At 43.6% G+C, this 25,606-nt stretch overlaps 1 protein-coding gene across 6 annotated transcripts in view; it reads left to right on the top strand.

The window, feature by feature from the left end:
• lrrk2 (leucine-rich repeat kinase 2) overlaps positions 1–25,410 on the top strand; it is a 34,848-nt gene extending 9,438 nt beyond the window's left edge. The window contains exons 7-51 of one of the 6 annotated variants that reach the window (XM_058076672.2): positions 219–350; positions 2,476–2,595; positions 3,839–3,999; positions 4,098–4,177; positions 5,073–5,179; positions 5,283–5,537; positions 6,074–6,201; positions 7,303–7,447; positions 7,524–7,663; positions 8,658–8,789; positions 8,873–9,043; positions 9,109–9,373; positions 9,441–9,626; positions 9,705–9,808; positions 9,997–10,060; positions 10,148–10,344; positions 10,414–10,664; positions 12,151–12,299; positions 12,587–12,680; positions 12,747–12,933; positions 13,005–13,186; positions 13,260–13,483; positions 13,574–13,701; positions 13,779–13,997; positions 14,071–14,272; positions 14,474–14,562; positions 14,671–14,858; positions 14,971–15,125; positions 15,208–15,354; positions 16,752–16,943; positions 17,018–17,164; positions 18,231–18,343; positions 18,407–18,597; positions 18,671–18,831; positions 18,915–19,085; positions 19,743–19,843; positions 20,861–21,073; positions 21,144–21,337; positions 23,165–23,237; positions 23,305–23,492; positions 23,561–23,713; positions 23,781–24,010; positions 24,078–24,146; positions 24,224–24,349; positions 25,303–25,410. In XM_058076672.2, the coding sequence (XP_057932655.2) occupies positions 219–350; positions 2,476–2,595; positions 3,839–3,999; positions 4,098–4,177; positions 5,073–5,179; positions 5,283–5,537; positions 6,074–6,201; positions 7,303–7,447; positions 7,524–7,663; positions 8,658–8,789; positions 8,873–9,043; positions 9,109–9,373; positions 9,441–9,626; positions 9,705–9,808; positions 9,997–10,060; positions 10,148–10,344; positions 10,414–10,664; positions 12,151–12,299; positions 12,587–12,680; positions 12,747–12,933; positions 13,005–13,186; positions 13,260–13,483; positions 13,574–13,701; positions 13,779–13,997; positions 14,071–14,272; positions 14,474–14,562; positions 14,671–14,858; positions 14,971–15,125; positions 15,208–15,354; positions 16,752–16,943; positions 17,018–17,164; positions 18,231–18,343; positions 18,407–18,597; positions 18,671–18,831; positions 18,915–19,085; positions 19,743–19,843; positions 20,861–21,073; positions 21,144–21,337; positions 23,165–23,237; positions 23,305–23,492; positions 23,561–23,713; positions 23,781–24,010; positions 24,078–24,146; positions 24,224–24,348 (6,923 nt within the window). In that variant the 3' untranslated portion in view covers position 24,349; positions 25,303–25,410. Of the gene's footprint in view, positions 1–218; positions 351–2,475; positions 2,596–3,838; positions 4,000–4,097; positions 4,178–5,072; positions 5,180–5,282; positions 5,538–6,073; positions 6,202–7,302; positions 7,448–7,523; positions 7,664–8,657; positions 8,790–8,872; positions 9,044–9,108; positions 9,374–9,440; positions 9,627–9,704; positions 9,809–9,996; positions 10,061–10,147; positions 10,345–10,413; positions 10,665–12,150; positions 12,300–12,586; positions 12,681–12,746; positions 12,934–13,004; positions 13,187–13,259; positions 13,493–13,573; positions 13,702–13,778; positions 13,998–14,070; positions 14,273–14,473; positions 14,563–14,670; positions 14,859–14,970; positions 15,126–15,207; positions 15,355–16,751; positions 16,944–17,017; positions 17,165–18,230; positions 18,344–18,406; positions 18,598–18,670; positions 18,832–18,914; positions 19,086–19,742; positions 19,844–20,860; positions 21,074–21,143; positions 21,338–23,164; positions 23,238–23,301; positions 23,493–23,560; positions 23,714–23,765; positions 24,011–24,077; positions 24,147–24,223; positions 24,350–25,302 lie in introns of all 6 variants that reach the window. The other 5 variants (XM_078790821.1, XM_078790819.1, XM_058076667.2 and 2 more) reach the window with 5 other exon arrangements.
• Positions 25,411–25,606: the final 196 nt, after the last annotated feature.

Genomic DNA, 25,606 nt, shown 5'->3' with positions numbered 1-25,606 from the left:
TTGCACGGTCATGAATGGTTGCTTTCAAAGGGAGTTTTTTAGTTTGTGGGAAAACTTCTGACTTCCTCTTCTCCCCCCTTTTCTCATAATCCTTGTAGATTGCTACTTCCTACTTTTGTCCATGTAGCGCTACTGAAATGTGTCAAACTGTATTGTTATGTAATATTAAGCCAGTTATTATGTTTAAAATCCAGACCTAATGAGGGCTCTTCCTGCAGGCAGCAATGTGGAGATGTTGATGTCCGGTGGCACCCGCTGCTACAGCATGCTCATCTTGGCCATGGACGCCTTCCCAGCGGAGGAGGAACTTCAGGAGACAGCTTGCCGTCTGTTCAGGAGGTTCACATCAGGTCAGAGCCAATAAAGACAATCATATTCAGTCATCGGCCTCATACTCTGGCCAGGCAATGTCATATTGTAACATTCAAAATATTGTAATATTAAGTAAAACTAAGCACAAAAGGGAAAACAAAAAACTCACCAGCAAATGACCAGAGAGAACCCATTACAGAAAACATAGGCACCAACGTGCTAAATCCATCCATCTATCCATCCATTTTCTATGCCACTTATCCTCGCGGGAGTATGCTGGAGCCCATCCCAGCTGACTTTGGGCAAAAGGCGGGGTACACCATGTACTTGTCGCCAGCCAATTGCAGCAACATGCTAAATGATGAGCATAAACAAGATGCCTTGAGCACATGTCAAGTAACACACCAAATGCCACTGTAGTCTAGGCCATCGAGCTTGTCTTCTGCTTCCTTGTCCTGGCTCCACCTGACTGCTCATGAGCCACAACCGTGATGCAGTGTGTAGGTGTGCCACCACCCTGGAAACAAAGAAAAAGACGTCATATATAATTTGCTAACAATGAGCTGAACAGCAAAATTCACAAAGGTGTGTGATTCATAAATAGCAATAAATGTCCTGTTTGATTACAAGTGGTATTATACAATCCCCCTATTATGCTGTTTATGTGTATAGCTCTGTACTATGAATCATGCTGAAATTATCCTAACTGTATTCTTAGTTTTTTGGCTTAACTCTGCCAAACACTGAATGTGTGGGATGAGCGGTACTACGAAGCTGAATACCAACTTGATTAGTCAAGTCAGGCTCTTCTTGTCTTAAAGTGAGCGTGTTCATGTAAAGGGGGTCGGGGTTAACAACAGATGACCAATCACAAACATGAACAATCTACTGGCCTGGGGTTACTTCGCTTAAGAGAATAAAGTATGAAGTACATGAAAATGTTATACTTGCTAAAGGAAACACGGCTGCGTTTGCTAAATGTAGGAAGCAAGACTGGCAGAAAATCACAGACCAGGTGGTGTCAGATGTACGTGGCCGCAAATAAAAAATTAAATCTAAAAGTAATATTCAAAGTATTAAGTCATGTCATACGAGTATGATGCTAAATGTTGTTGGGCTGGGTGATTTTATTGCTATTGCCATATACACTCATGGAAAAAATTATTAGATCTCTCTTGTTTCTTCACTTTAATCGCTGGTACAACCAAAGGTACATTTGTTTGCACAGATATCATGATGATAACATAAATATCTCATATGAGATGAATTTAAGAGAGGATATCTAGCAACTTTCATGGTCACTTATATTCTCACTTGAATAACTATAACATTGTACTTCCAAAAAATTTAGCTCTTATGAGCTATTTTTGTTGTCATTGTTATATTTGTCCAAACAACTGTACCTTTAGTTGTAACTGTACCTAAAGTGGTCTATCATTTTTTTCCATGACTGTCTACGTATCTATTACATTTAAAACGGAATGGTAATTATTACATTTTATTTGAACATGCATAAAATGGAATGACAATGTTTATCTGTGAGGTAAGATCTGGAATACATGACATAGTACAGTTTGCAGTTCCATATGTCCAAAAGGAGTAGGAAGAAGCAAAGCTTATTTAATCCTATCCCCCATCCATTTCACATCTATTGCAGTACAGTTATTCACTTACACACACACACACACTGATTTTTGGTTGAGGACAATTTTGCTTTATTCATTTCTCACCACTTTATGTTGTATGATTTTAATATAAGCTTTTCAACTCATTTTTTCATCTTTTATGGTTCCCAAAAATGTATTTTCGTTCACCCTTTCAATGTCAATTTGTATTTGTGTGTGTGGATCCTTTCTGCTAGAAGCGTTGGCTTGTTTTGGGTTTTACATATTTTTCTAACTTTTTATTGGTAACAATTTGTCGATTCATTGATCTTACAAAGTTCATTAAAAAAAAACAGAGTGTCTGTAAATGAATAACTCAGCCAGTGGGATGATAGCAGTGTTTACCAAAGAGATCAGCTGTCGCTATCCGGACTTCTGTGTTTGGATGGCGCTCACTGTGATAATCTCCTGTGTTGACACACAGACGGTGGGTGAAGATTAGGGAGGTCACTGTGAATGAGGCAGGCTTTTTTTGTTGTATGTGTATGTCGTCACACAGAGAGCTACTACAACATCCTGGTGCTCAATGGCGTACCAAGGGTTGCTGTGAGAGCCTGTCAGACTTTCCCCCACAATGCGGCACTGCAAGCCGCCGCCCTCTCCTGCCTGGCTGACCTCAGTAAGGACACACACACACGCGCGCGCAGTGGACTGAAAATGTTTTCCTCCTTCCTAATTAATGTTTGTCACGCTTAAATGTTTCAGATCATCAAACTAATTAAAAAATGAGTCAATAACAACACAACTGAACACACAGTTTTAAATTGAAAGTTTTTCCCCCAAAAAATCCTGCCCCCTAAATCTAATAACTGGTTGGGTCACCCTGCACAACTGCAATCAAGCACTTGTGGAGGAATTTTGGCCTACCCATCTTTGCAGAATTGTTGTAATTCAGCCACCTTGGAATGTTTCCCAGTATAAAGCACTTTAAGGTCATACCACAGCATCTTAATAGGAATCAGGTCAGGACTTTGACTAGGCCAATCCAAAGCCTTTCTTCAGCCATTTAAAGGTGGACTTGCTGGTGTGTTTTGGATCATTGTCCTGCTGCAGAACCCAAGTTGGTTTCAGCTTGAGGTCACAAACAGATATTATCATTCAGGCTTCATCGTTTCCTTTATCACAGCAAGTCTTCAAGGTCCCGAAGCAGCAAAACAGCCACATGCCATCACACTACCACCACCACATTTTACCGTTGAGAATGGGCCATTCATTTTACACCAGATGTAATGGGACTCACACCTTCCAAAAAAATTCAACTTTTTGTATTTTCCCAAAGGTTTTGGTATCGACAAGATGTTTTTTTGACAAAATTATTGATGTTTTTGTTCAGCAGTGCTTTTTGTCTTTCTTACAGGCCATTTTTGCCCAGTGTCTTATGATGTTCTTATGATGGAGTCATGAACACTGAACTTAACTGATAATAGTTGGATGTTGTTGTGGGGTCTTTTGTGACCTTTTGGATGAGTCTTCACTGCGCCCATGGTAATTTTGGTTGGCTGGCCACTCCTGAGAAGATTCACCACTGTTCCATGTTTTCACCATTTGTGGATAATGGCTCTCACTGTGGTTCTCTGGAGTCCCAAAACATTAGAAATGGCTTTATAACCTTTGCTAGACTGATAGAGCTCAATTAATCTCAGTTACGTTTTCTCCCTTTTAATAATAAAAAGTTTCATTCAAAAAAAGCACTTTCTGTTCAGTTGTGTTGTCATTGACTAATATTTTAATTTGTTTAATGCTGAGAAACATGCAAAAAAGATTGAAATCAGGAAGGGGGTCAACACTTTTTCACATCACTTTATATGATGTAATAATCACACCAATGATAACAGCGTGCTTTGTGTCACGGTACGTGCTAGCGGCCACCATGGTCCATAGTCGGGCCGTGGCCGAGCAGGGCCTGGAGGAAGGCGAGGAGGAGGAGAACAGGGGTTCAGAGCAGGTGGACGACATGAACCTTGGCTGGATGGAGGCCTGTTGCACGGCGCTGGATCTCCATGCTGCAGAACCTGCTGTTCAGGTCAGCCCAGATGGGAGGCCTAGACCGCCATGTAAAACCAAGGATTGACTTTGTGTGATGTGACCATTCAAACACATCAAATGATTTAACACCCTCAGGAAGCTGCATGCTGGGCCATCCACAGTCTGATGGTGCATGGAGCCGGAAGTGCTCATCCAGGAGAAGAGCAAGATGAGAGGTACACTGAGTCTTTATTATATAATACACTACCTGGGCAAACATTCCATCTAAAAGGAGAGGAAAGTGAAAGATATGACATCTTCTATTATTTTGCTATTGTAGTGCATGGGTATCCAATTTTTTTCCAGTGAAAAGAAAGAAAGGAAGCAAACACTTGTTTAGTAAACCAACACTAATAAATATGCTGACAAGTTATATATATTTTAAGAAAAAAAACTATAGGTGAAAAAGCAAATTTTTAGTATGAACTTCAGTATTTGCTCTTCTTTTTCCCATTTTTTGTTGTTGATATTTTCCCAAATTGTTCAACTTTTTTTGGAAATGTTTTTTTTGTGATATTAGGACTTTATTCCCATAATATTGAAAGTTTTTCCTTAACCTAATTCTCCAAAATTTACAAAGTTATTTATGTTTGTTTCTCTAAATATTATAACTTAAAACTAAAAGTACTTTTTCTTTAATATTTAAACTTTGCTAAAATGGCCTTGTTCTTCCTCATAATATTACAACTTTATTCTTGAAAAATAGTTAGACTGTGTTCTCTGAATATTATAATTTTTTCTGCAACCTCATTTTGCAATAATTTAAATTTTCATTTGTTGTTTTGTCTCTTGATAGTATGACTTTAAAAAATGCCTTTAAAAAAAATATTTCACATTTATGCTACTTTTTACTAGATTACATTTTTTCCTTAATATTTTGACTTTATTATGGTAACATTACTGCAGATTTTTCAATTTTTGCTGTTTTTAAAAGTATATATCTTTAGAATGTGTCGCTGGCCAATAAGAAAACAGTTGCAGACCACAAATGGCCCCCAGATTGCACTTTGGACACCCCTGCTGCAGTGTATTTTCTGTAGTTTCTCTCCACATTGTGGTGTGTGTTCTCAGGACTCCAGTTCATCGACAGATGATGGCAGCAATGCTGCTCCATTCCTCCTCCCCTGGTGTGTTTGAGGCCGCCACCAGTGCCATCGCCGCACTGGTCACACGAAACGGTAAATGGGGGGATACAAATATTTGCAGACATGCCTGCTTCCTGATAGCATGTTTGTCTGCACATAGATGTGCTCAGCACATGTTGCTGTGTTCCTCTCCCAGCTAAGATGCGCTCCATATTGCTGGCCAGCGGCCTCCATGTCAACCTGGTGGAGATGATGAAGAAACACTCGGCCTCCGTGGAAGTCTCCATTAGCGCCTGCAGACTGCTCAGCCTCCTTTTCCAGGGGAGGACGGCCAGCCTGGATGAGCTCAACATGGCCATGAGTCAGATCGTCAACATCATGAAGATCCACAACTTCCAATCTGAGGTGCAGCTGGAGGCGCTGCAGGCCAGCCTGGTCTTCCTCTGTCCTGGTACTGTCCAGTCTCAAACTATTTTTTATCGTTCTTAAAAGTACGTACAGAACATTCACTATCACCTATTAATATCATGTAATAACATTGAATTCACTCCGGTTTCCTCCCACATTCCAAAAACATGCTAGGTTAATTGGCGACTCCAAATTGTCCATAGGTATGAATGTGAGTGTGAATGGTTGTTTGTCTATATGTGCCCTGTGATTGGCTGGCGACCAGTCCAGGGTGTACCCCGCCTTAAGACAGCTGGGATAGGCTCCAGCACCCCCCACAACCCTTGTGAGGATAAGTGGTAGAGAATGAATGAATGAATGAATGAACATCGAATTCAAGAGGTTGACATGGATGCACTTCTTGTGTTAGGAACATGCCAGAGTAGCCTGTTAAACTTGTTAGTTCACCCGAGTAGACAATAAAAAGGTTTGACTTGAATTGTGCGTCAAAATGTAATTAGCATAGCCTGCTCCTCTGCTAACCACATTAGTGTTTTATAACAGAGTATCTGGCTATGCTTCTGTCCCTTTGATTCCCAGATCGGAGCTTACGGGAACACGGCGTCTCTGTGGGTGACCCTGACATGGCTGATGTTTCCCTGAAGGTCCTGAAGAACCAGTCTGTGGTGGAAGGAGCGCACACTGTCTACCTGGAGGTCCTCAACAGGGTACATACAGAGTGTCCCACTGTTTTCATCCACAAATGTCAACACTTGATGTACAGGCAGTCCTTGTGTTCTGTTTTGTGCATATATACTACAAATGTACTGTACGCACTTAAACTTACTCACATATAATATACACACATAAATTAATACTGTACAAAAAGGAAAAGAGAATTAATTACATGCGGAGGAATACATAGTCACACAGTGCTCCACCAAGGAAGGAAAATATCACTTGTTCTTTTAAGTTAACGTTTTCCTTACATTATGTTTCAGAAGGCAGACTCTTGCGATAGCGCTGCGTCAACGAAAAGGAAAGCAAAATACTAAGGAATGTAATTCATACATCCTCATTCATTCATTCATTCATTTTCTCCCGCTTATCCTCACAAGGGTCGCGGGTATGCTGGAGCCTATCCCATCTGTCTTCAGGCGATAGGCGGGGTACAGCCTGGACTTGTCGCCAGCCAATCACAGGGCACATATAGACAAACAACCATTCACACTCACATTCATACCTATGGACAATTTGGAGTCACCAATTAACCTAGCATGTTTTTGGAATGTGGGAGGAAACCGGAGTACTCAGAGATGGGGCAGAACATGCAAACTTGGAAGAGGGTGGAATTGAACTCGGGTCTCCTAGCTGTGTGGCCTGCGCACTAACCACTCGATCACCGGGCAGCCCAATTCATACATCCTGTTATTAAAAAAAAAATGTAGAGTATGGTATGGTGTTACTTGGAAGCCGCCTGTCACATTCAGCAGGCATGTAAAGTTATAAAGCATTACATCATGAAAAAAACACTTCATCCATTCATAGTGTAAACAACAGTAGCATATTCAGTCAGCCCATAAGGATGATAAATGCTGTTTCTTTGTCATCTTTCACCCTCCCTCACAGATAAACATGGTCATGCTTTAAATCTTTAGAACAGTACTTCACACTTTAAATTATGTATAATTTTTTCCTTGTTATACACACACTATTTTTAGCAGTGTTACGAATCCGTTTTTACATTCACGCTATGGAACTGATGCAGGAAATATGAATGACCTCAGAATGGAGCAGCGTTAAGTGATGTTTTCTTTTTCTCCATGTAGTTCATCAGGTGTCCAACCATCCAGGTGTGTGGCTTGAAGGTTCTCTCCGCCCTGGCTGACTGCTCTGGTGCAGTGGACCTGCTTTGCCAGCAGGGGGCGATCGACACAGTGCTACATACCTTACAGATGTTCCCACAGGAGCGAGGTGTGATTGTTATGACCACATAATGACATCTTTATCGCTGTAATGACTGATTAGTTTTATTACAAACGTCCTGCAGAGATACACTACTGGGGTCTGAGCTTACTTAGCCACATCGTATCCAAGAAGAAGCTGTCCAGGATGATTGTTCCAGTCCTGGCCTCGGTCCTGGTCACATCACTGAACCAGTACAAGGAGGATTATGACTTGCTGTTGAAGGTGAGTTAGAAATCCTTCAAATTAATTGATTGCTTGCTCTAACCGAACAATAACCCCAAAGGAAAAATGCTGCTTGTGAATTTAAGGGCATACTAAGCAATTTAAGCAATTTATTTGACTTTGTAGATTGTTTCCAGTTTTATTTCACTGTATTTTTTCTTTTGTGCTGGGTGTCTGCTGTCATTAATTACTTACAAGAGGGTCGAACTCATTATTAAATGACACATTCTACTTCTGCTGTATTTCTACCATTTCTATGACTTTACTGAAATTTCTCTAACTCTGTGGATTATTTCTAGTCTTTCCAAGTTGTTCGGATTATAAATTGAAATGCGCAAACCACATTAACTGAAACTTTGATATTGTTTAAGACAATAATACAACTTTCCAACAATATTTATAGGTCAGGAAAGTGGAAAAAGCATTTTTTTCATTTCATTTTTTAATTTTCCACCCTTTGTATTGAGTTGTGGTCTCCTATAGAGCAGCTACACACAATAACCCGCACAGAAAACTACACCTATTCCAGCTGTATTTCCTTTGATTTGTGCTTCCTGGTCTGTTTTAATTTACTCTACCCAGGGCTCCAGGCACGCCCACTCTACTGTGATTGGTCACACACCCAAATTGCTTCCTAATTATGAACCATATAAGGAAGTCCGCCCCACTGTGACATCACAAAGGGGCAGTTTTACCACACCTTTTGAAACCGAGCATTTTGAGCCTTCCCAAACTTCTTTCAGGGGTCACTTCCAAATGCGCAAACCTCATTATCTGAAACTTTGGCATCGTTTAACATGTGAATACAACATTCTAATTACATTTATAGGTCAGAAAAATGGGAAAAGCATAATAGGTCCCTTTTAAGTGAAGTGGCCTTGTGCACCTTAATTTACATTTTGTACAGTGACTGTAATTGGCCAGAGACCACCATCAATATGTGAAGCATCTTTTTGTTTGAGGCAGCATTGCTAACCACTCTTCCATTGTGTAGTGTTTCCAGGTGGCTTTGAGGATGCTGGACGTCTGCTCAGAAGCGGCCGTTGAGCTTCAGAGAGAAGGCTTTGACAGACAAATTTTCCTGCATCTCCGAGAGTCTGAGATCCCTGACCACAGCAGGAACCCAGTATGGGAGACTTCCTACATGACACTCCCTGGCTCAGAGTGGCAGTCTTGATGCTGAAATCCACTGTGTCTGTGTGCCCTCAGCTGCGTCGGTCTGCATGTTTGGCTCTATCTAAAATGTGCTCCAACCATGAGCTGCACTACAGCATGCTGGAGCAGGCATGTGAGGATGGAGACACCATGATGGCCGAGTGTCTTATCGAGCTGGGGGCTGACATCAATAAGAAGATCAAGACTGAATCGCTCATTTACCAGGTTTGTAGAGCAGGGAGGTATGTGTTTTTAAGGCTGATTATTGGCTAAATTGCTGTGTTTCTTAGGTATGTGAGAAAGGAGGACCTCTTGAGTTGGTGGAGCTGCTGCTCAGTCAAGGCGCACACGAGCAGCACCTTCGCCGGGCTCTGGCAGTGAGCGTGAAGCGGGGTGATGGGCCCACAGTCGTCCAGCTGCTGGGCCGCCTGGGCCTGGACCGTAACAACAACGCCCTGTGCCTTGGGGGCTTCCGCTTGGGCCGCCTGGATGCTTCTTGGCTCTCCTCACTACTGGACGTACAAGACAGATCCCACAGTCTGCGTTACAGCAACAGTAAGAGGGATCAAACATCTTCATCTTCTCACAGAGTGCTTCATGATGTCCTTTGTTTGTCTCCAAGGTAAAGGAGCAAGCTTGGCTCGTTACATTCACTCTTTACAGAGCTCCAAGACCTCGAGCGGCCCTCTCAGGTCTTTCGGTGACCCTTGTGTAACGTCTGGCTACATATCCGACGAGAGCGATGACTCCAGCTTTAGCTTCATGTCCATGGATGAAGGCCTCTTCCTTGATGAAATGGAGAGTGATGGTAGGGGGCATCTTTGGACACACAGTGCAACATAACGTAGTAACAACTACCTCTTCTAAATTTTCTTTTCTTTTCTAGGGAGTGATTCACTGATGGGGTTGCCCCGCAATAACTCCACAGAAGAACTGAGATTGGGCTCCTTCAAAAAGAAGCATGGACGTCAAAGACACGCTAGTGGAGAGGTACCACCAGTCCCTTGTTTAACTTTTTATTGAATTTGAGTAGATTCCACTATTCATAGGCGCTCCATTGTAATAACACCTCTCAATTGTTTTTTTACCACAAATTTGCAGGGATTCGAATGGTCATTAGCGACTATGTGAGCATCCACTGTGTATTACTGATGTGTTTTTAATCATTCCATTTTCAGAGTGGTCCAACAGAGAGTGATCACGCAGAGTCTGCACACATGAGATGTAAAAGAAACCAGAAAAGTATAGTTATCTTACTCATAAGGTAGTCATAAGCTAACAAGTATGAAAAGCTAACATTTGCAGTGATCCCTTCCCCTCCCCTTTCAGTTTTGGGGTCTCTGGAGAGCGCGTCTGCACTGCCCTCAGAGAAGGAGAGGATCCGCCTCTTGGACCTGTCGGGAAACGAGCTGGATTCTCTGTCCTGCCTGTTGGACCATGGCTTGGTTCAGGAGCAGATAGCTCACCTGCAAAGACTGGACCTGAGCCACAACATCCTGCTGGACTTTCCGTCTGCGCTGTGTCAGGTGTCAGACCACCCTCTATACATACCATCACCACAATTACCACTGAGTCTAATGTCTAATTCGGTGCAGAGTTTGATCAGCTTGACTCGGCTGGACCTCCAGGGGAACCAACTTCAGTCCGTGCCGGCAGAGCTGCTGGCTTTGCCAGCGATTGCTGCTCTCAACATCTCACGCAACTGTGTTGGCCCACATCTCACCTTCGACCCCGCCGTCTCCTGCCCCTCACTGCAGCAGTTCAACTTGTCCTTCAACAAGCTGACCACATTCCCCCACAATCTGGGCCGGGCCACTGAGAACCTGGAGGAGCTTCTCATGGAAGGGTAGGACAGTGTATTAATGGTGCATCAACCCAGGATTGGCAAACTTTTAAACTCGCAGGCCACGGTGGATTGTTCAATTTGGGCATAGGGCATACAGGCGATCCTTCTGTTTACGACTTTTCTATACAAAGCATAACTTCTTATTACTTTTTATCAGGTTTGCGCCAATCGATCGGCCACCGATCCGGATCAGCCAATATCAATGAAAAAGCACAGTATCAATATCCATCAATATCGACAAGCATGTCTGTCGTATTTGGGACTTCCTGTTTTTGTGAGAGTGAGTTTTGCACCCTTTGCACATGCGACAAAAAATATCTTACCAGGGTGGCGCTTTAAAAAAGCTTTATATTGGTGCGCCATTTGGGGACAAGCACCTGCCAAGGTGTGGTGAGTTTTCAAGAATCGCGATGCGATCATCCGTTAGGCAGCTTTGGTCCAAACCCACTGTACTTGCGAGTGTGTGGAAAATTGGTGGATGAGTACCGCCCCAGTACAGATTTGGGAGCATGCAGACACTGCACTAGTTGCAGGGGGAACTTTTGTTGTGTGCAGGGCTGCATCACTTTTGACTCTGTGAGCACGCACACTGTGGATGCAAGTCAGTCTCAGCATTCTGAATATAGCCAGTAGTTCATTTAAACATCCATACTGTATATTTGTGATCTGTTTTGGTATCGGTCAATTTCACTCATGGATGATCGTGATCGGTATAAAAAAACCCTGATCGGAACATTCCTGCTTTTTATTAAATGATTACATACATTGTGGCATATCTTTGTTCACTTTTTTCCCCTTGATTATATTTCCAGTGCACAAAGCAGACTCTTCTGATCCCAATGCATCAAGGAAAATAATACAAAGTGGAGACAGCTAATTATGTGTGCATGGCGGAAGAATACATACGTAGGTGGAAAAATACCTTTTTGCCCATCACGCTTGTCTTCCGTTCATGAGGCTAACGCTTCTGATAGTAGTGCATTAGAAAAAAGGAAGGTGAAGAAAAGTGGAGAATTCCTGGTCTACATTGGCTGCATGCTTGGTCTAAGTAGCAACCATGATGAAGGACAAAGATGGTAGCCTTCAACATGTAAAAGGATTGGCTCCTATCAAATAAAAGACACCCATCAAACGACTACTAACTAGCTGGAGCAGTTTGATCATGATAAGTAGACCAAAATACCATTGAAAAGCAACGTCTGATTTAGATTTGTTCATTTTTAGAATTTTCCAATTACTTCTGTGATTCTTGTGGGTTTATCCTTTTTTGTCGGAGAGGATCAACAATGTGTGTATGTGTGCGACTTTGCTTGGCATTATGCATATGAGCTATTCATGTGAACTATGTAGTATTCTTCTAAACTTGACAGTTCATTTTCATCAAGGAGGTCAAGCTGGCTGTATCTGTATATCTGTATAAATAAATCTGTATAAATATCTGTATAACAGTATCTCTGATCTCTGTTGCCTCTCATATGATCTTCAGAAACAGCATCACCGAGCTCTGCACGTCGCCGCGTCTCTGTGAGATTAAACTGCTTGACGTGAGCAAGAATGCCGTGGTCAGCATTTCTCCTGACTTCCTGACAGGCTGCCCCAAGCTGGAAGTCCTCAATGCCTCCTCCAACAAAATCTGTAAATAATGCATTTTTTAATGACTTCACAGAACTGTATCGTAAATTCTTTAAAGGGACCCTATTCTGCTTTTTGGAATTATATTGGATCCCAGTGTGTACAGGGAAAATCAGCATTCTTCTCCTCTTGGCCGAAATACTCTGATTCTGCAGCCTCCTCTCCCAACCACGCTGACATCATTGCGATTGGTCAGGGGCTCAGGGACGGATCCAAAAGTAGGATAGGGCCCCTTTAAATGCAACAAACTTTGAGTGACTCAATCAGTTCTTACTTACTCGTTCCTCCAGGTTCTCTGTCAAAGATGCTGTCCAAGATCACCACGCTGAAACTGGCCAACAACAATTTCGCTTGTGTTTCTGAGGCCATACTTGAGCTCCCAAAGTGAGTGTTCACTTTAAAGGTGTTCTGTTCTGCACTCATGTGAGATAAAACTCTTCATTTTAACAGTCTGAGATCTGTGGACATGAGGACCAACAGCATCGCAGTCCTGCCTGGTCCAGGCTTGTGGGCGTCAAGCAACCTGAGAGAACTGATGTTCAGTCAGAACAACATTAGCGTTCTGGACTTAAGTGGACCAGTCCACAAATGGGCCAGACTTGAGAAACTTCACTTGAGCAACAACAAGCTGACTGAGGTGAGCTGAATGTTAAACAGCACCACAACAATTGAATCCAAGGTGTGATGTTTGTTTGCATTGTGGTTCAGATCCCTCCACTGGTGGGTCTTTTGGAGGGTCTCACTTCTTTGGATGTAAGCCGGAATGCTGGCCTGCGATCCTTGCCTGATGAGATGGGCAGGCTGGGACGACTGTGGGACCTCCCTCTGGACGGCCTTCGACTCCAGCTGGACCTCAAACTGATCGGAACCAAGACCAAAGACATAGTCAGGTCAGGAGCTCAGAACCCCCTGCTTGTTTAAAGGCGTAGATGAACATGAGTAACTTCTACCTCCTCCTGGCAGGTTCCTGCAGCAGCGTCTGAAGAAGGCGGTGCCGTACTACCGCATGAAGCTCATCGTGGTGGGACACGCCGGCAGCGGGAAGACTAGCCTGATCCAGCTGCTGATGAAGATGAAGGGCACGCAGACCGGTTCCAAACGGGCCTCGGGGGGCATCGACGTCCATGACTGGACCATCAAGGAACGGGACAAGAAGAAGATGGTGCTGAACGTGTGGGACTTCTCAAGTTGGTCAAGTACAAACAACTGCAAAGGCGTGGTCATGTGACTTGTTTGACCAGTTGTCAACAGGTGTTTTTATTACCGCGCCCCCTCAGGTGGCGAGGAGTTGTGTGGCTCGCAGTGTCACTTTTTGTCCTCCAGAGCACTCTACCTGGTGGTGCATGACCTCAGCAAAGGAGCCGAGCAGGTGGATGAACTCAAACCGTGGCTCTTCAACATCAAGGTGGATTTTTTTAAAGCTTTGCAACAGATGTCTTTTCTTGTGGATCTTGAATGTTTGGAATGTTTCTTTGTCTTCAGGCCATTGCTCCGCTCTCCCCAGTTATCTTGGTGGGAACCCACTTGGACGTGACTGAGGATTCGGCCTTGCAGGCTTGCCTCAGCAAGATCCGAGAGGAGCTGCTCACCCACCAGGGCTTCCCGACCATCCAGGACTACCACACCGTCTCAGCCTGTGAGGACTCCGACGCCATCAGCAGGCTGCGCAAAGCCATCGCCAAGGAGGTCACCAGCTTTAAGGTGGCTCAACGGCAATGTTCCTCTCCCTTTTCTCCTTCTGAACCCAACTTCTCAACCTGTCTCCATCTCGCAGATCCAGGGCCAGCCTGTGATGGGCCAGCTGATTCCAGACAGCTATGTGGAGCTGGAGCGCAGGCTTCTTCAGGAGAGGACCCGGGTTCCTCCTGAGTTCCCCGTCCTCAAACGGCAGCAGCTGCTGACACTGATCCAGGAGAGTCAGCTGCCACTGGAGGAGGCGGAGCTTCCCCACGCCATCCACTTCCTCAGCGAAGCAGGTCAGTTTACTTTCTGAATGCAAAGGTGAAATTACAAATGTAAAGTCTTTATAATAACATTGAAAAAACAGTAAATTCTAAAGAACACAACTAAATGATTGGTAGCAAAACCGGCATATATGTGAAATGTTTTTTCGCTTCACATGATAAAATATTGTTTTCTATTGTTCTTTCATTTGATTTATTTTCATTTGTCTGCAGGAGTCTTACTGCACTTTGATGATCCCACTCTGCAGCTTCAGGAACTCTACTTCATCGACCCACAGTGGCTGTGCAACGTCCTCTCAAAGGTTTTTGCCTAAAAACATTATTTTAACTTATTCTTAATATAGACGTGATGTTATAAAGATTGAAGTTTTATTTCAATAGTCTTTAGTCAGTCATAGTCTTCTTTGCAGAAAGCCATCCCGAAGGCTCCTGGGTACTGGGAGCATCTTCAAGGCATCGCTCAGCGCTCCGTGGTTGAAAAGTGTCTGTTGGAGACCAAATGTTTCCCCTCAAGTCACATGACACAATACTTCAAACTGCTGGAGAAGTTTCAGATCGCTCTGCCCGTTGGCAATGACCAGCTGCTCATCCCCAGCAGGTAGGCACTAAACACAGAACTAGACAATATATTAGGTACACGGTCTGATGAGATACGCTATTACGAAGATAATAATGTAAACTCTCTCAGGGTCTCATTTTCTTTTGTACAGTTTGCCAGAGCACAAGCCACACATTGTGCTACCTCACTGTGAGAACTCAGAGTTGATTGTACGTCTGTATGAGATGCCTTACTTCCCTATGGATTACTGGTCACGCCAGATCAGCCGCTTGCTGGAAGTTTCTGCTTACTTGCTCTATGGAAGAGGTGACACACTCGTCCATCGTACGTCTTCATTTTACCTTCAACCGGTCTAATCACCTTCAGTGTGTGCTTGTGTTTTTTCCAGAGAAAGCATCTCAGCCTGAAAGAATGTGCTGGAGTCAAGGTGTGTACTTGAGCTGGTCCACCGAGGCTTACTGCCTGGTGGAGGCTTCCTCACTGCAGGAAGATGCCTCCAGCGTGGTTAGGATCACAGTGCCCTCCTCATGCAAAGGTGACTTTTTAATGCCATATACATTTGGTTACATTATTTATCATATTTACTTTTCTCTGTATTTTTTACTGTGTTTTTCAGACCATATTTAAAATTTTTCATCATTATTCAGATTTTGCATGTATTTCTTAATTTTTTTTTAGGTATATACATTTAAAAAATAATAATTATTCACATTTATAGATTTTTACATTATTTTTCATATTTTTTTGTCATTACTAGTCACATTTTTAGATTAATTTTAAGATTCTCTTACTGGTTTTTAAATGTCTTAACGGCCTTGCGCCTTCTTATTTATCTGATCTGCTTTTACCATATCAACCCTCGCGGACCCTGCGGTCCTCCGGCACTGGCCTTTTAACAATACCAAAGCCCAGGACGAAAACCCACGGTGAGGCAGCATTTAGCCACTATGGCCCCCACCTGTGGAAAAACCTGCCGGAGAGCCTCAGGACTGCTTGATATTTTTAAAAAAAAGATTAAAGACACAACTTTTTAATCAGGTTTTTAACTAATATTTTTAAACTTTTCTTACGTTTTTATCTTTTTAGTCCTATTTTATGCTCTTAGTCTTTAACTTTTAACTCCAGTATTTCCTCAAGGGGGTCCTCCACACTGGGGGCTGTGTCAGGTCTGCTGAGGGGGTCCCATCCTTGGGTCCCTTCGACCCGGCCGGCTGGGGGTTCCTCCCTTTGATGTGGGGGTCCGCCCGTCTGTCGGAGTCGGGGGGCCCGGGTTCTGGTCCCCCGATGGCACGGCCTGCGGCTCCTCCCAGTGTGGACGGCCCCAAAGGTGGCGTTTCCTTGATCCTCAGTGCCGTGCCATGTCTCCCTACTGTGTGGTTATGTGTGTGGGTGGGAGGGAAATGCTTTCTTAGTAATTGTTTTTCCTTTTAATTGTGGTAATTGTTTTTAATTCTGTAAAGCACTTTGTGTTGCATGTCTTTGCAGGAAAGGTGCTCTACAAATAAAGTTGATTTGATTTTAAAATGATTTTCCATAGATGGTTAGTTGACCACATCCCAACCAAAGGAGGCAGCCAAACACCCACTTCCTTAAGCCCATCCAATCACTAGTCATAACTCAGCCAGGATTCATTCAGGGCCTCACAGGAAGTCAGATATTTTTAAAAACTCATTACAAAGACAGGCATTTTCCCCATTTGGGCGTTAAATATTTGAGCATTGCGAAGGGAGCCACAACAAAGAGGCCGGAGAGTCACATGCGGCTGTGAAGCTGTGGGTTGCTGACCCCTGGGCGATGGTAAAATGATCACTTTTGACTGTCTTGTGTCTTTTTATGGTGTTATTTTGTATAGCGTGGTGTTAAAATGGCTCTTTTGATTGGAAAGGTGGCCAACCCCTGATCTAAGCGTAATCTCTTCCTTCCTGTTCCTAGGACGGGTTCTGCTGGGTCAGGTGGTGGACCAGGTGGATTCCCTGCTCGAGGAGTGGTTTCCGGGCCTCCTGAGTACAGATGTCCACGGCAGTGGGGAGGCTCTTCTGAAGAAGTGGGCTCTTTACAGCTTTGAGGATGGCCAGGAGTGGAGCAAGATGTTGCTGGAGGATCTATTCACCTGTTTTGACCAAGGTATATATACTGTACATTAAAGAAACACAAATGTTTCATAACATGAAGTAATGATGAATCTCTTATCCCGTCAGATTTCCTGTTGGTCAACCACGAGGACCCTCGCTGCACGATTCCCATCTCTCAGATTGCTCCAGACCTGGTGCTCAGTGACCAGCCTTCTGGAACAATCCTGGACAGTGAGGAGCTGCATGTGGATCTCTCCAAAGCAAACCTACTGGGTGAGAGGAAGTACATGCATGACCCATAACCCAGTACCGAGTACCCATATTTAGTCTGTTGCTCAAAATATTAGAACTAGCTCCAGCTCTCATCCATTTGCATTATACAGGTGTACCTAATGTTGTGTCTGTATCATTGCTTAAAACAGTGATTTTCAACCACGGTGCCGCGGCACACTAGTGTACCTTGAGAAACCGTCAGGTGTGCCGTGAGGAATTATCCAATATATTAATCATCATTTGCAAATATTATGTCAATAGCCATTATGTCAATAGTATACATGGACCCAAATATTCCAATTGCATTTGGTTTATTTGCTCAAACGGAAAGAATTGAACAGGCATGGAATATTCCTTTAACCAATCCGATTGAGGTGTCTTGTACTCGCTCAAACGGAAAGTTGTCAGGGTGCGTTCTTCTTCGTGGTGTTTTTCTTCTTCTGTTGTTTATTGGCGGTTGACAAGCAGCTTTCGTGTGGATTTTGTGTGCTTTATTAACAAGTCCACTTTTATTAAAAAAGAAAATATATAAAACATGTCCTGAGTTTAATTATAAAATATTAGCAAGATTGAATGTGATCTTTTCCTGTTTAAATTTATCCCGGGTGCGTTCTTTCAGCGCATGCTCAGATATGACGTAACACGCAGATCCAGACATTCTTCAGTTTTCAGAGTCGAGTAATTGGCACTGGACTAAGCAAAGTTTGTTTTTGATTCAAACTAAATTTCAAGACTGGACAGACGAAAAACTGGCAATATGGAGTTATTCCAACAAGTGAAAGAAATACTTGGGGAAGCCGGTATCACGTGATGTTGATGTTTACGTTTTACTGCGCATGCCCCATTGACTATTCTGTTTGATTTTCACGGCGCATGTAGACAAGAGATTGGAATATTCCTTTCTATGGATACCTTTGTTTCCCGAAAGTCATTCGGAAAGAGAAAAACTTGTCATGTAAAAACACGGCTAAATCACTGGCTTAAAAGATGCACATTCTTGCAAATAAGACAAAATAATAGAGTTGAATCTGTATTTAATGTGCTATATGTATGATTGGAATCACAGGCGATGGTGGCTTTGGGACAGTGTATCGAGGCATCTACAAAAATGAAGACGTAGCTGTGAAGTTATTCAACAAGCATGCATCTGAACTTTACATCTACAGGCTCCTCAGACAGGTAAACGTAATGGAATCATGGAGAAAGTAACTGTAACGGCTCACACACCACATGCTCCTCCAGGAGCTGGTGGTTCTGGGTCGCCTCCGACACCCGAGCCTGGTGGGCCTGCTGTCCGCTGGCTCGGCTCCACATGTCTTGGTGATGGAACTGGCCATGCGGGGCTCCCTGGACTCGCTTTTCCAACAGAAGAAGTGCAGCCTGAACAGGAAGCTCCAGCACAGAATCGCCCTGCATGTCGCTGATGGTCTTAGGTCTACATTGGTTCGGTTCTAGTCTCACTTAGCTGTGACAAGCTTCTGAGAAGATATTCTCTCTTAAAAACAGGTATCTTCATTCTGCCATGATCATCTACCGGGATCTGAAGCCTCACAATGTTCTACTGTTCAACCTGAAGACCGACTCTGAGATCATCGCCAAAATCACAGACTACGGTATCGCTCAGTACTGTTGCAGCATGGGGGTCCGCAGTTCTGAGGGCACACCAGGTTAGATACCACCTGAACTTCCATTCTCCTCTTGTCTCTGTGTGAACATGAATGAACACAGCTGCTTCTTGCCTGTTGTGCAGGTTTCAGGGCACCAGAGGTCGCTAGAGGTAACGTGACCTACAATCAGCAAGCTGATGTCTTTTCCTTTGGATTACTTCTCTATGACCTCCTGACCTGCGGTGAGCGCATATCAGACGGCATGAAGTTCCCCAGTGAGTTTGACGAGGTGGCCGTGCAGGGCAAGCTACCAGGTTAGCATTCGTGTATTGTTCTTGATGTCCTTAAACTCCTCGTTTGTTTTATTTTGTTTGATTGGTGCTAGTCTACCATGTCTTATCATGACAGGCCTACTTTATATTCAGTCAGTTCTAATAATACAGGGTTTATTATTTTTTCTTAAATCACTATGTACATCTGTGTAATACTTGCTTTTATAGTCAGTATAGTTACTCCAGACCCCATTCACTGTGCAATATCTGATCAACCTCCTTGTGCAATATTAAGGGCTCTAAATGCAATATACTAAGTTCTATGTGAAGTATTTCCATAATGCCTCATATTAACTCACTAGCAAGATCTCAGTATATAGACTGGTCATATATCTCATCTCGTTTCATATTATCTACATACTGTATTTGTATATAACTCTGGGAAAAAACTGTTGATTTTGTTAATACTTGGGTTGTTTATATTGTTTATTTTTCTATATTGTGTATTTTCTACTGCTTAACTGATTCTGTACTCTTGCCGCTGTGCATTGCAAATTTCCCCACTGAGGGACGAATAAAGGCATATCTTATCTTATCTTATCTTACATCAATGTAAGGTGTATGATATATATGTAGAATAACAAAAGTGTAAGAACATGCAACAAAGTGCCTCTAATGAATGCTACATTTCATGGGCAGATCCGGTGAAACACTACAGCTGTTCTCCTTGGCCCGGCTTCCAGGCTCTGATGAAGGACTGCTTGAGACAGAACCCTCAGGATCGACCCACATCTGCCCAGGTTTGAACTAAGGATCGACCGATACATCGGCCGGCCGATATATCGGTCCGATATTTGCTTTTTTTTCCTTGTATCGGTATCTGCCGATACATGCGTGGGTTCGCCGATGTATTTTTCTACCGCATGATTTAAAGTCGGGCATAGGACCCCGCAACACACGTAGTCGCGGTACCCCGCCCCACTGTTGAATCACAACCAGGGGCGCGATTTCACAAGTAATAGAGTTAGCTTGCTTTTAACACTTTACTAAGCCTATCACCTTTCATTGGATGATCGCTAGGCATAACAGTTTAAGTCACGGTGTGACAACAAGAAAGCCCAAAAACATCACATACCAACGCAACAGACGAATAAAAGCACTCTCACTAGTTGAGCAGAACAATAATGAACAACTATGCAACTTTAAATGGTGTCGTGTTATGTGTGTGTGCTCTCTCCGAGCACACACACACACACACACACAGAAGGAATTGGAGCAGCCGTGTCTGTTCAAGAGAGGTCTTTATCGTGCACAACACCAACTTTAATGATGAGAGAAATGTTTTATATATCGTACTAAATTATGTCAGTGTGATGTGTTTGTGTGTGTTGAGGCGGTGGGGGTGCGCGTCACACTACGGAGGAGCAGTCGTCACATCGATGCTAGATAAATTTAAACTGCGACAGAAATGTTTTGCACATGGTTGAATATTTATTCCTTTTAAAGTTGATAATGCTGTTTAAATGTGTGTTTAAGAAAGCTGAATCCTACTGTGTTCAGTGTTTACATTTCAATAAATATTTGTTTAAACATGAGACCTGTAATATTATTTATCATGGTCATTTTTTCATGTAAATTGAGGTATCAAAAGCAGTATCGGCCCAAACAAAATCGGCCATCGGCAAAGGGTGGTGGAAAAAAATCGGCATCGGCCCCAAAAAAAACATATCGGTCGATCCCTAGTTTGAACCCCTAAAAAGCATACTTAGGACCACGTTGAAGGTTTTAAGTGGTTGATATCATGCGTATCCCGGCAGGTGTTTGACAGGCTGAGTTCAGGTGAGATATTGTGTCTGATGAGGGAGATGCTGCTTCCCAGAGCCATCAACGCTGAGTGCTTGACTCTGACTTCCCCCGACTGTGACGGGCTGCTGAGCACCCACACCGCCTGGTTGGGAGGGGGCAGCAGCACCCAGAGGACGGGCACAGTCACGGCCGTGGACCTGGACTCCAACATAGTCACCACGCAGGTACGCATCCACCTCATACACTCTTCAGCACAACAACAACAACAAGTACTACTTTACCTTTTCATCACAGGACATCGATACCAGTCCCGTGCTGTGTCTCGTCACGGTCCAAATCCCCAGCGAGGCTTGTGATTGGCTGGTGGCCGGAACACAGTCTGGCTCGCTTGTGGTGATGAGTGCCCGAGACGCGTCCATGTGGTACTGCCTGCAGAGTGTCAGCGACGCCGTCACCTCGCTTTACTTCCACGTACACCCTCCACGCCTGTAAGTACTAAACACCACCTTTGTTTTTTTTAATCACCTCTCTTAACAGTTAAAGCCCCCCCTTCAAACTTGAAGGGCTATTATCATTCAGAATTAAAGGGGACTTATTATGCTAATTTTTAACCCTTTGTATTGAGTTGTGGACTCCTATACTCCTTTTTTACTTTTTTTTTACTCCATTTGGACACAACCTAACTGCTCTGCTGGAGATATTTCATTTACATCTTCATTAGGTTGTGGGACTATTTCATGCTTGACTATAATTTATACGTCTTTTGCTTTTTTTAGTGCAGTTTTAAGCCAAAAAAAAAAAACAGCACAAGATGGCAGAAGTACATTTTATAAGAATTCGGCCTGCATGTTTTCCATTGCAATACATGGGCTGCAACAACCAGGAAGTGAAAAGGCATCTCACCATGTTGCGTGAAGGTTAGGCGTTGAAGGGAAATGTTAACTTGCATGCACCCCTATAGAGCAGCTACACACAATAACTTTTAAAAAACGATTTTCCAGAATCTGCACCTATTCCAGATGTATTTCCTTGGATTTGTGCTTCTTTGGTTCCGGTTCCGGTTGAGTGAACGCTGGAGAAACTGGCTGCCGCTACTCTCCCGTAACTTTCAAGTGTTTTTATGTTTTTATTGAATCGATATGGCCTGAATGGACTACTGTGTTAGCACTCTGTGAGCTGAAGTGTTTTCCTGCGTTCGATTACTGATCCAACCACCCTTGGCCATCTCTGTGTGGAGTTTGCATGTTCTCCCCGTGCATGCGTGGGTTTTCTCCCGGTACTCTGGTTTCCTCCCACATTCCAAAAACATGCTAGGTTAATTGGTGACTCCAAATTGTCCATAGGTATGAATGTGAGTGTGAATGGTTGTTTGTCTATAGTATGTGCCCTGTGATTGGCTGGCGACCAGTCCAGGGTGTACCCCGCCTCTCGCCCGAAGACAGCTGGGATAGGCTCCAGCACCCCCCGCGACCCTCGTGAGGAAAAGCGGTAGAAAATGAATGAATGAATGAATTACCAATGCAGCCACTGCTCCTGTGTTTTTATGTGCCTGCTTGCCAACTTCTCGCCTACCTGCTGGAAGTTAGCACCTGGCCACAGACACGTTGTGGACCAACAAGCTTCTCACCTGGTCTGCTCTATTCTGGACTTCCTCTTGTTCTGCCACCACCCAATGGCAGAACCGATCCGGTATATAGCTGCAGAGCTTCTCTGGATACGCTGGCATCTGCCCGTGCCCTCACCACCACCGCCGGTACTTTACCACCACCCGTTGGAGATACATCCATCGAGGGTCTCGCAGGAACTTCAATCACGACAACTCCTCCACAGCAATAAAATCCATCTGGTCTACCAATCGTCGTCCTCTCAGAAACTCCGACAGGGTAGCGGATAGCAGTGCATTAGCTCACCTGGTTAGGATGGCTAATGCTAACGCTACCGCTGAGCATGACACTGGCTGGCTTTGTTTACATCTGTCATCCCCGTGGCAACGGTCACAGCCTTGTGGTCTTGTATTTTATATTGGTGTTTTTTATCTTCTGTACAGCGACCTTGGGTGTCCTGAAAGGCGCTTTTAAATAAAATGCATTATTATTATTATTATTCTTTGAATTCACTCTGCTGTGATTGGTCACACCACCAAACTTCTTTCAGGGCTTACTTCCAAATGCGCAAACCTCATTATCTGAAACTTTAGCATCGTTTAACAGAAGAATACAGCATTCTAACTACATTTATAGGTCAGAAAAGCATCACAGGCCCATTGATTTTGATAATGAACCAAAATAAAACTGCAATTGTCTTTGTGTCTTCAGACAAAGGCAGAATTATCTTCTGGTCGGGACGGCAGACGGCATCCTCACCGTTTATAACCAGTCTGCACTTAAGGTGACGACCTCATCAACTGTCCACGTTCTTCATCCATAAGTCCTACAGTGTTTCTGTCCTCCAGCAGGAGCGAGGACAGCCGGTGAAAGTGTTGACGTTGGGGAGCGTCAACACGCCTGTTTTGTGTCTGGGACAGTCGAGCTACTCTCTGGACGGCAGGTCTGTGTGGGCCGCCTGCGGGACCAAGATCCTGTCCTTCACGGCAGACTATGACGTATGCAAGACCCTGGACACCAGACCCAGCTTCCTGTTCCAGTGAGTCTACGTCGTCAGTCTTCATCCTGAATGTGGACGCCCCATCTTGACTGTGTGGTGCCGCGCAGGCATCAGCGCTCGCTGGTCAGCGAGGCAAGTGTGTCTCGCATGGCGGTGGACAAATATGTTTACCTGAGCAAGGCTGGAATGTCCACCGTGGAGGTTTGGGACAAGAGGAGTGAGAGGATGGTGGACTGCATTGACTGCGCCCAAATCATTAGGTACACAATAAAATATTCACATTTTCACGCTACTTTAAAGTTCCTGAATTAGTGCGTCTCCTTGCAGACATGAGTCCAGCAGCACAGGTACGAGGCGCGGCAGCGAGGTGGACACCCCCCATGAGGGGTCTCTGTCCTGGGCCAGGGTGAAGTCCTTGCTGGTGCAGGGCACTGCAACACTCTGGGTGGGCACCAGAGGGGGCCACCTGCTGATCCTGGAGCTGTCCAAGCACGAGACGCTGCAGGTCATCACGCCGCGCTGTGACTCCATCCGCTGCATGGCATCCACCCTCATAGGTGGGTCCTCCCTCCCGCCCCCCCCCGTGCGTGGTTTGTTCTCATCATCATTGACATTCTTCACCAGAAACACTCGACTGGAAGAATGTGGTGCTGGTTGTGGGTAGAAGACTCCCACAGGACAGGAATGACTGGGGTGAGACTGCTCGGCTAAAGTGTTGTGGGTTTGCTGTTTGCGGCTGCCTCAAGGGTGCGCTTGTTTTGCTCAAGCAGGCGTCCAGTCGGTGCTGATGGTCTGGAGCAGCACGCTGTCCTCTGAGGTCAAAGACCTGAACAAACACATTGAGAAGAGAGAACACATCGCTGCCAGAATGAGACAACAACTACACCACCACTGAGGTACAGCTTTACTTTTTTACTTCATTTGGACACAACCGAACTGCTCTGCTGGAAATATTTAATTTACTACTTCATTAGGTTGTGGGACTATTTCATGCTTGACTATAATTTATACATCTTTTGCTTTTTTTTAGTGCAGTTTTAAGCAAAAAAAAAAAAACAGCCACAAGTTGTCAGAAGTGCATTTTATAAGAACTCGGCCTGCATGTTTTCCATTGAAATACATGGGCTGCAACAACCAGGAAGTGAAAAGGCATCTCACCATGTTGCGTGAAGGTTAGGCGTTGAAGGGAAATGTGAACTTGCATGCACTCCTATAGAGCAGCTACACACAATAACCCGCACAGAAAAACTTTACTAATTTATGTTTTAGCGTTGTTGTTTAGACTTTTTTGCTAAATATATACAAGTATACATATGGCTAAAGTTATGCTCGAAATGTATATGTTCACAAAAAGTCTTTTTTCCTTTGTTTTTGTTGAGAACCGATATTTTGCTCAACCTACCTATGTATGTTCTACTGCTGATTGCTAAAGAACGTTTACTAAATGGTAAAAACATATTTTTCTGATGAAAGATGAGCACCTAATCCTTCATTTGGTAGGTGTTTATAGTATAGTATAGTATAGTATAGTATAGTATATAGTATTTATACAGCTGTAACAAACAATACCACCTGTGTAAAAATGGTCTAAAATGGCCAGTACTGAAGAGGTTGTTTTTAGAAAAATGGCTGGGATTGAATGAATTAACATTAATTATTAATGTATTGAAATATTGTTTATTTAATAAAATAAATTTAGTTAATCATTAAATTATTTTTATGTTCATTTTACTAACTTGTAAAGCTGTTTGTATCAAACTTAAATGTAGGTACTCCAGAGAAAACACATAACTTACCAGCATAAACATACCACCATTCATATATTACCTTGTTTTGGGTTTTTTTCCAGCATGTTCATGGAAAAGGGATCAACTTTTCTTTCCAGATGAGTGCATCAGCAGAGCGGATGGAAGTGGAATGTTTACCTCAGCTGTCAACAAAGACTATTTTTATTCAACATCAGTGTTTTTTTTCCCCCTCAACTTTGCTGACAAATGTACTTTTATGAAATAATAAGCTACGTTTGAGTGCCATGAAGACAATGGTTGAATTGCGAGAACGAGATTTAAGATTTAAAGGGAATACATGCTGACAAAACAAGCCATTCAACGCATAGCTTAGCATTAGTCGTGAAACAAAAGCTAAATGAGCCT

Source organism: Doryrhamphus excisus, linkage group LG1, assembly GCF_037039965.1.
Source record: "Doryrhamphus excisus strain RoL-2023G ecotype Guam linkage group LG1, RoL_Dexc_Guam_v1.1, whole genome shotgun sequence".
Taxonomy (NCBI): Eukaryota; Metazoa; Chordata; class Actinopteri; order Syngnathiformes; family Syngnathidae; genus Doryrhamphus; species Doryrhamphus excisus.
Note: the sequence above shows the minus strand (reverse complement) of the source record. Positions and strands in the feature narration are given on the sequence as shown.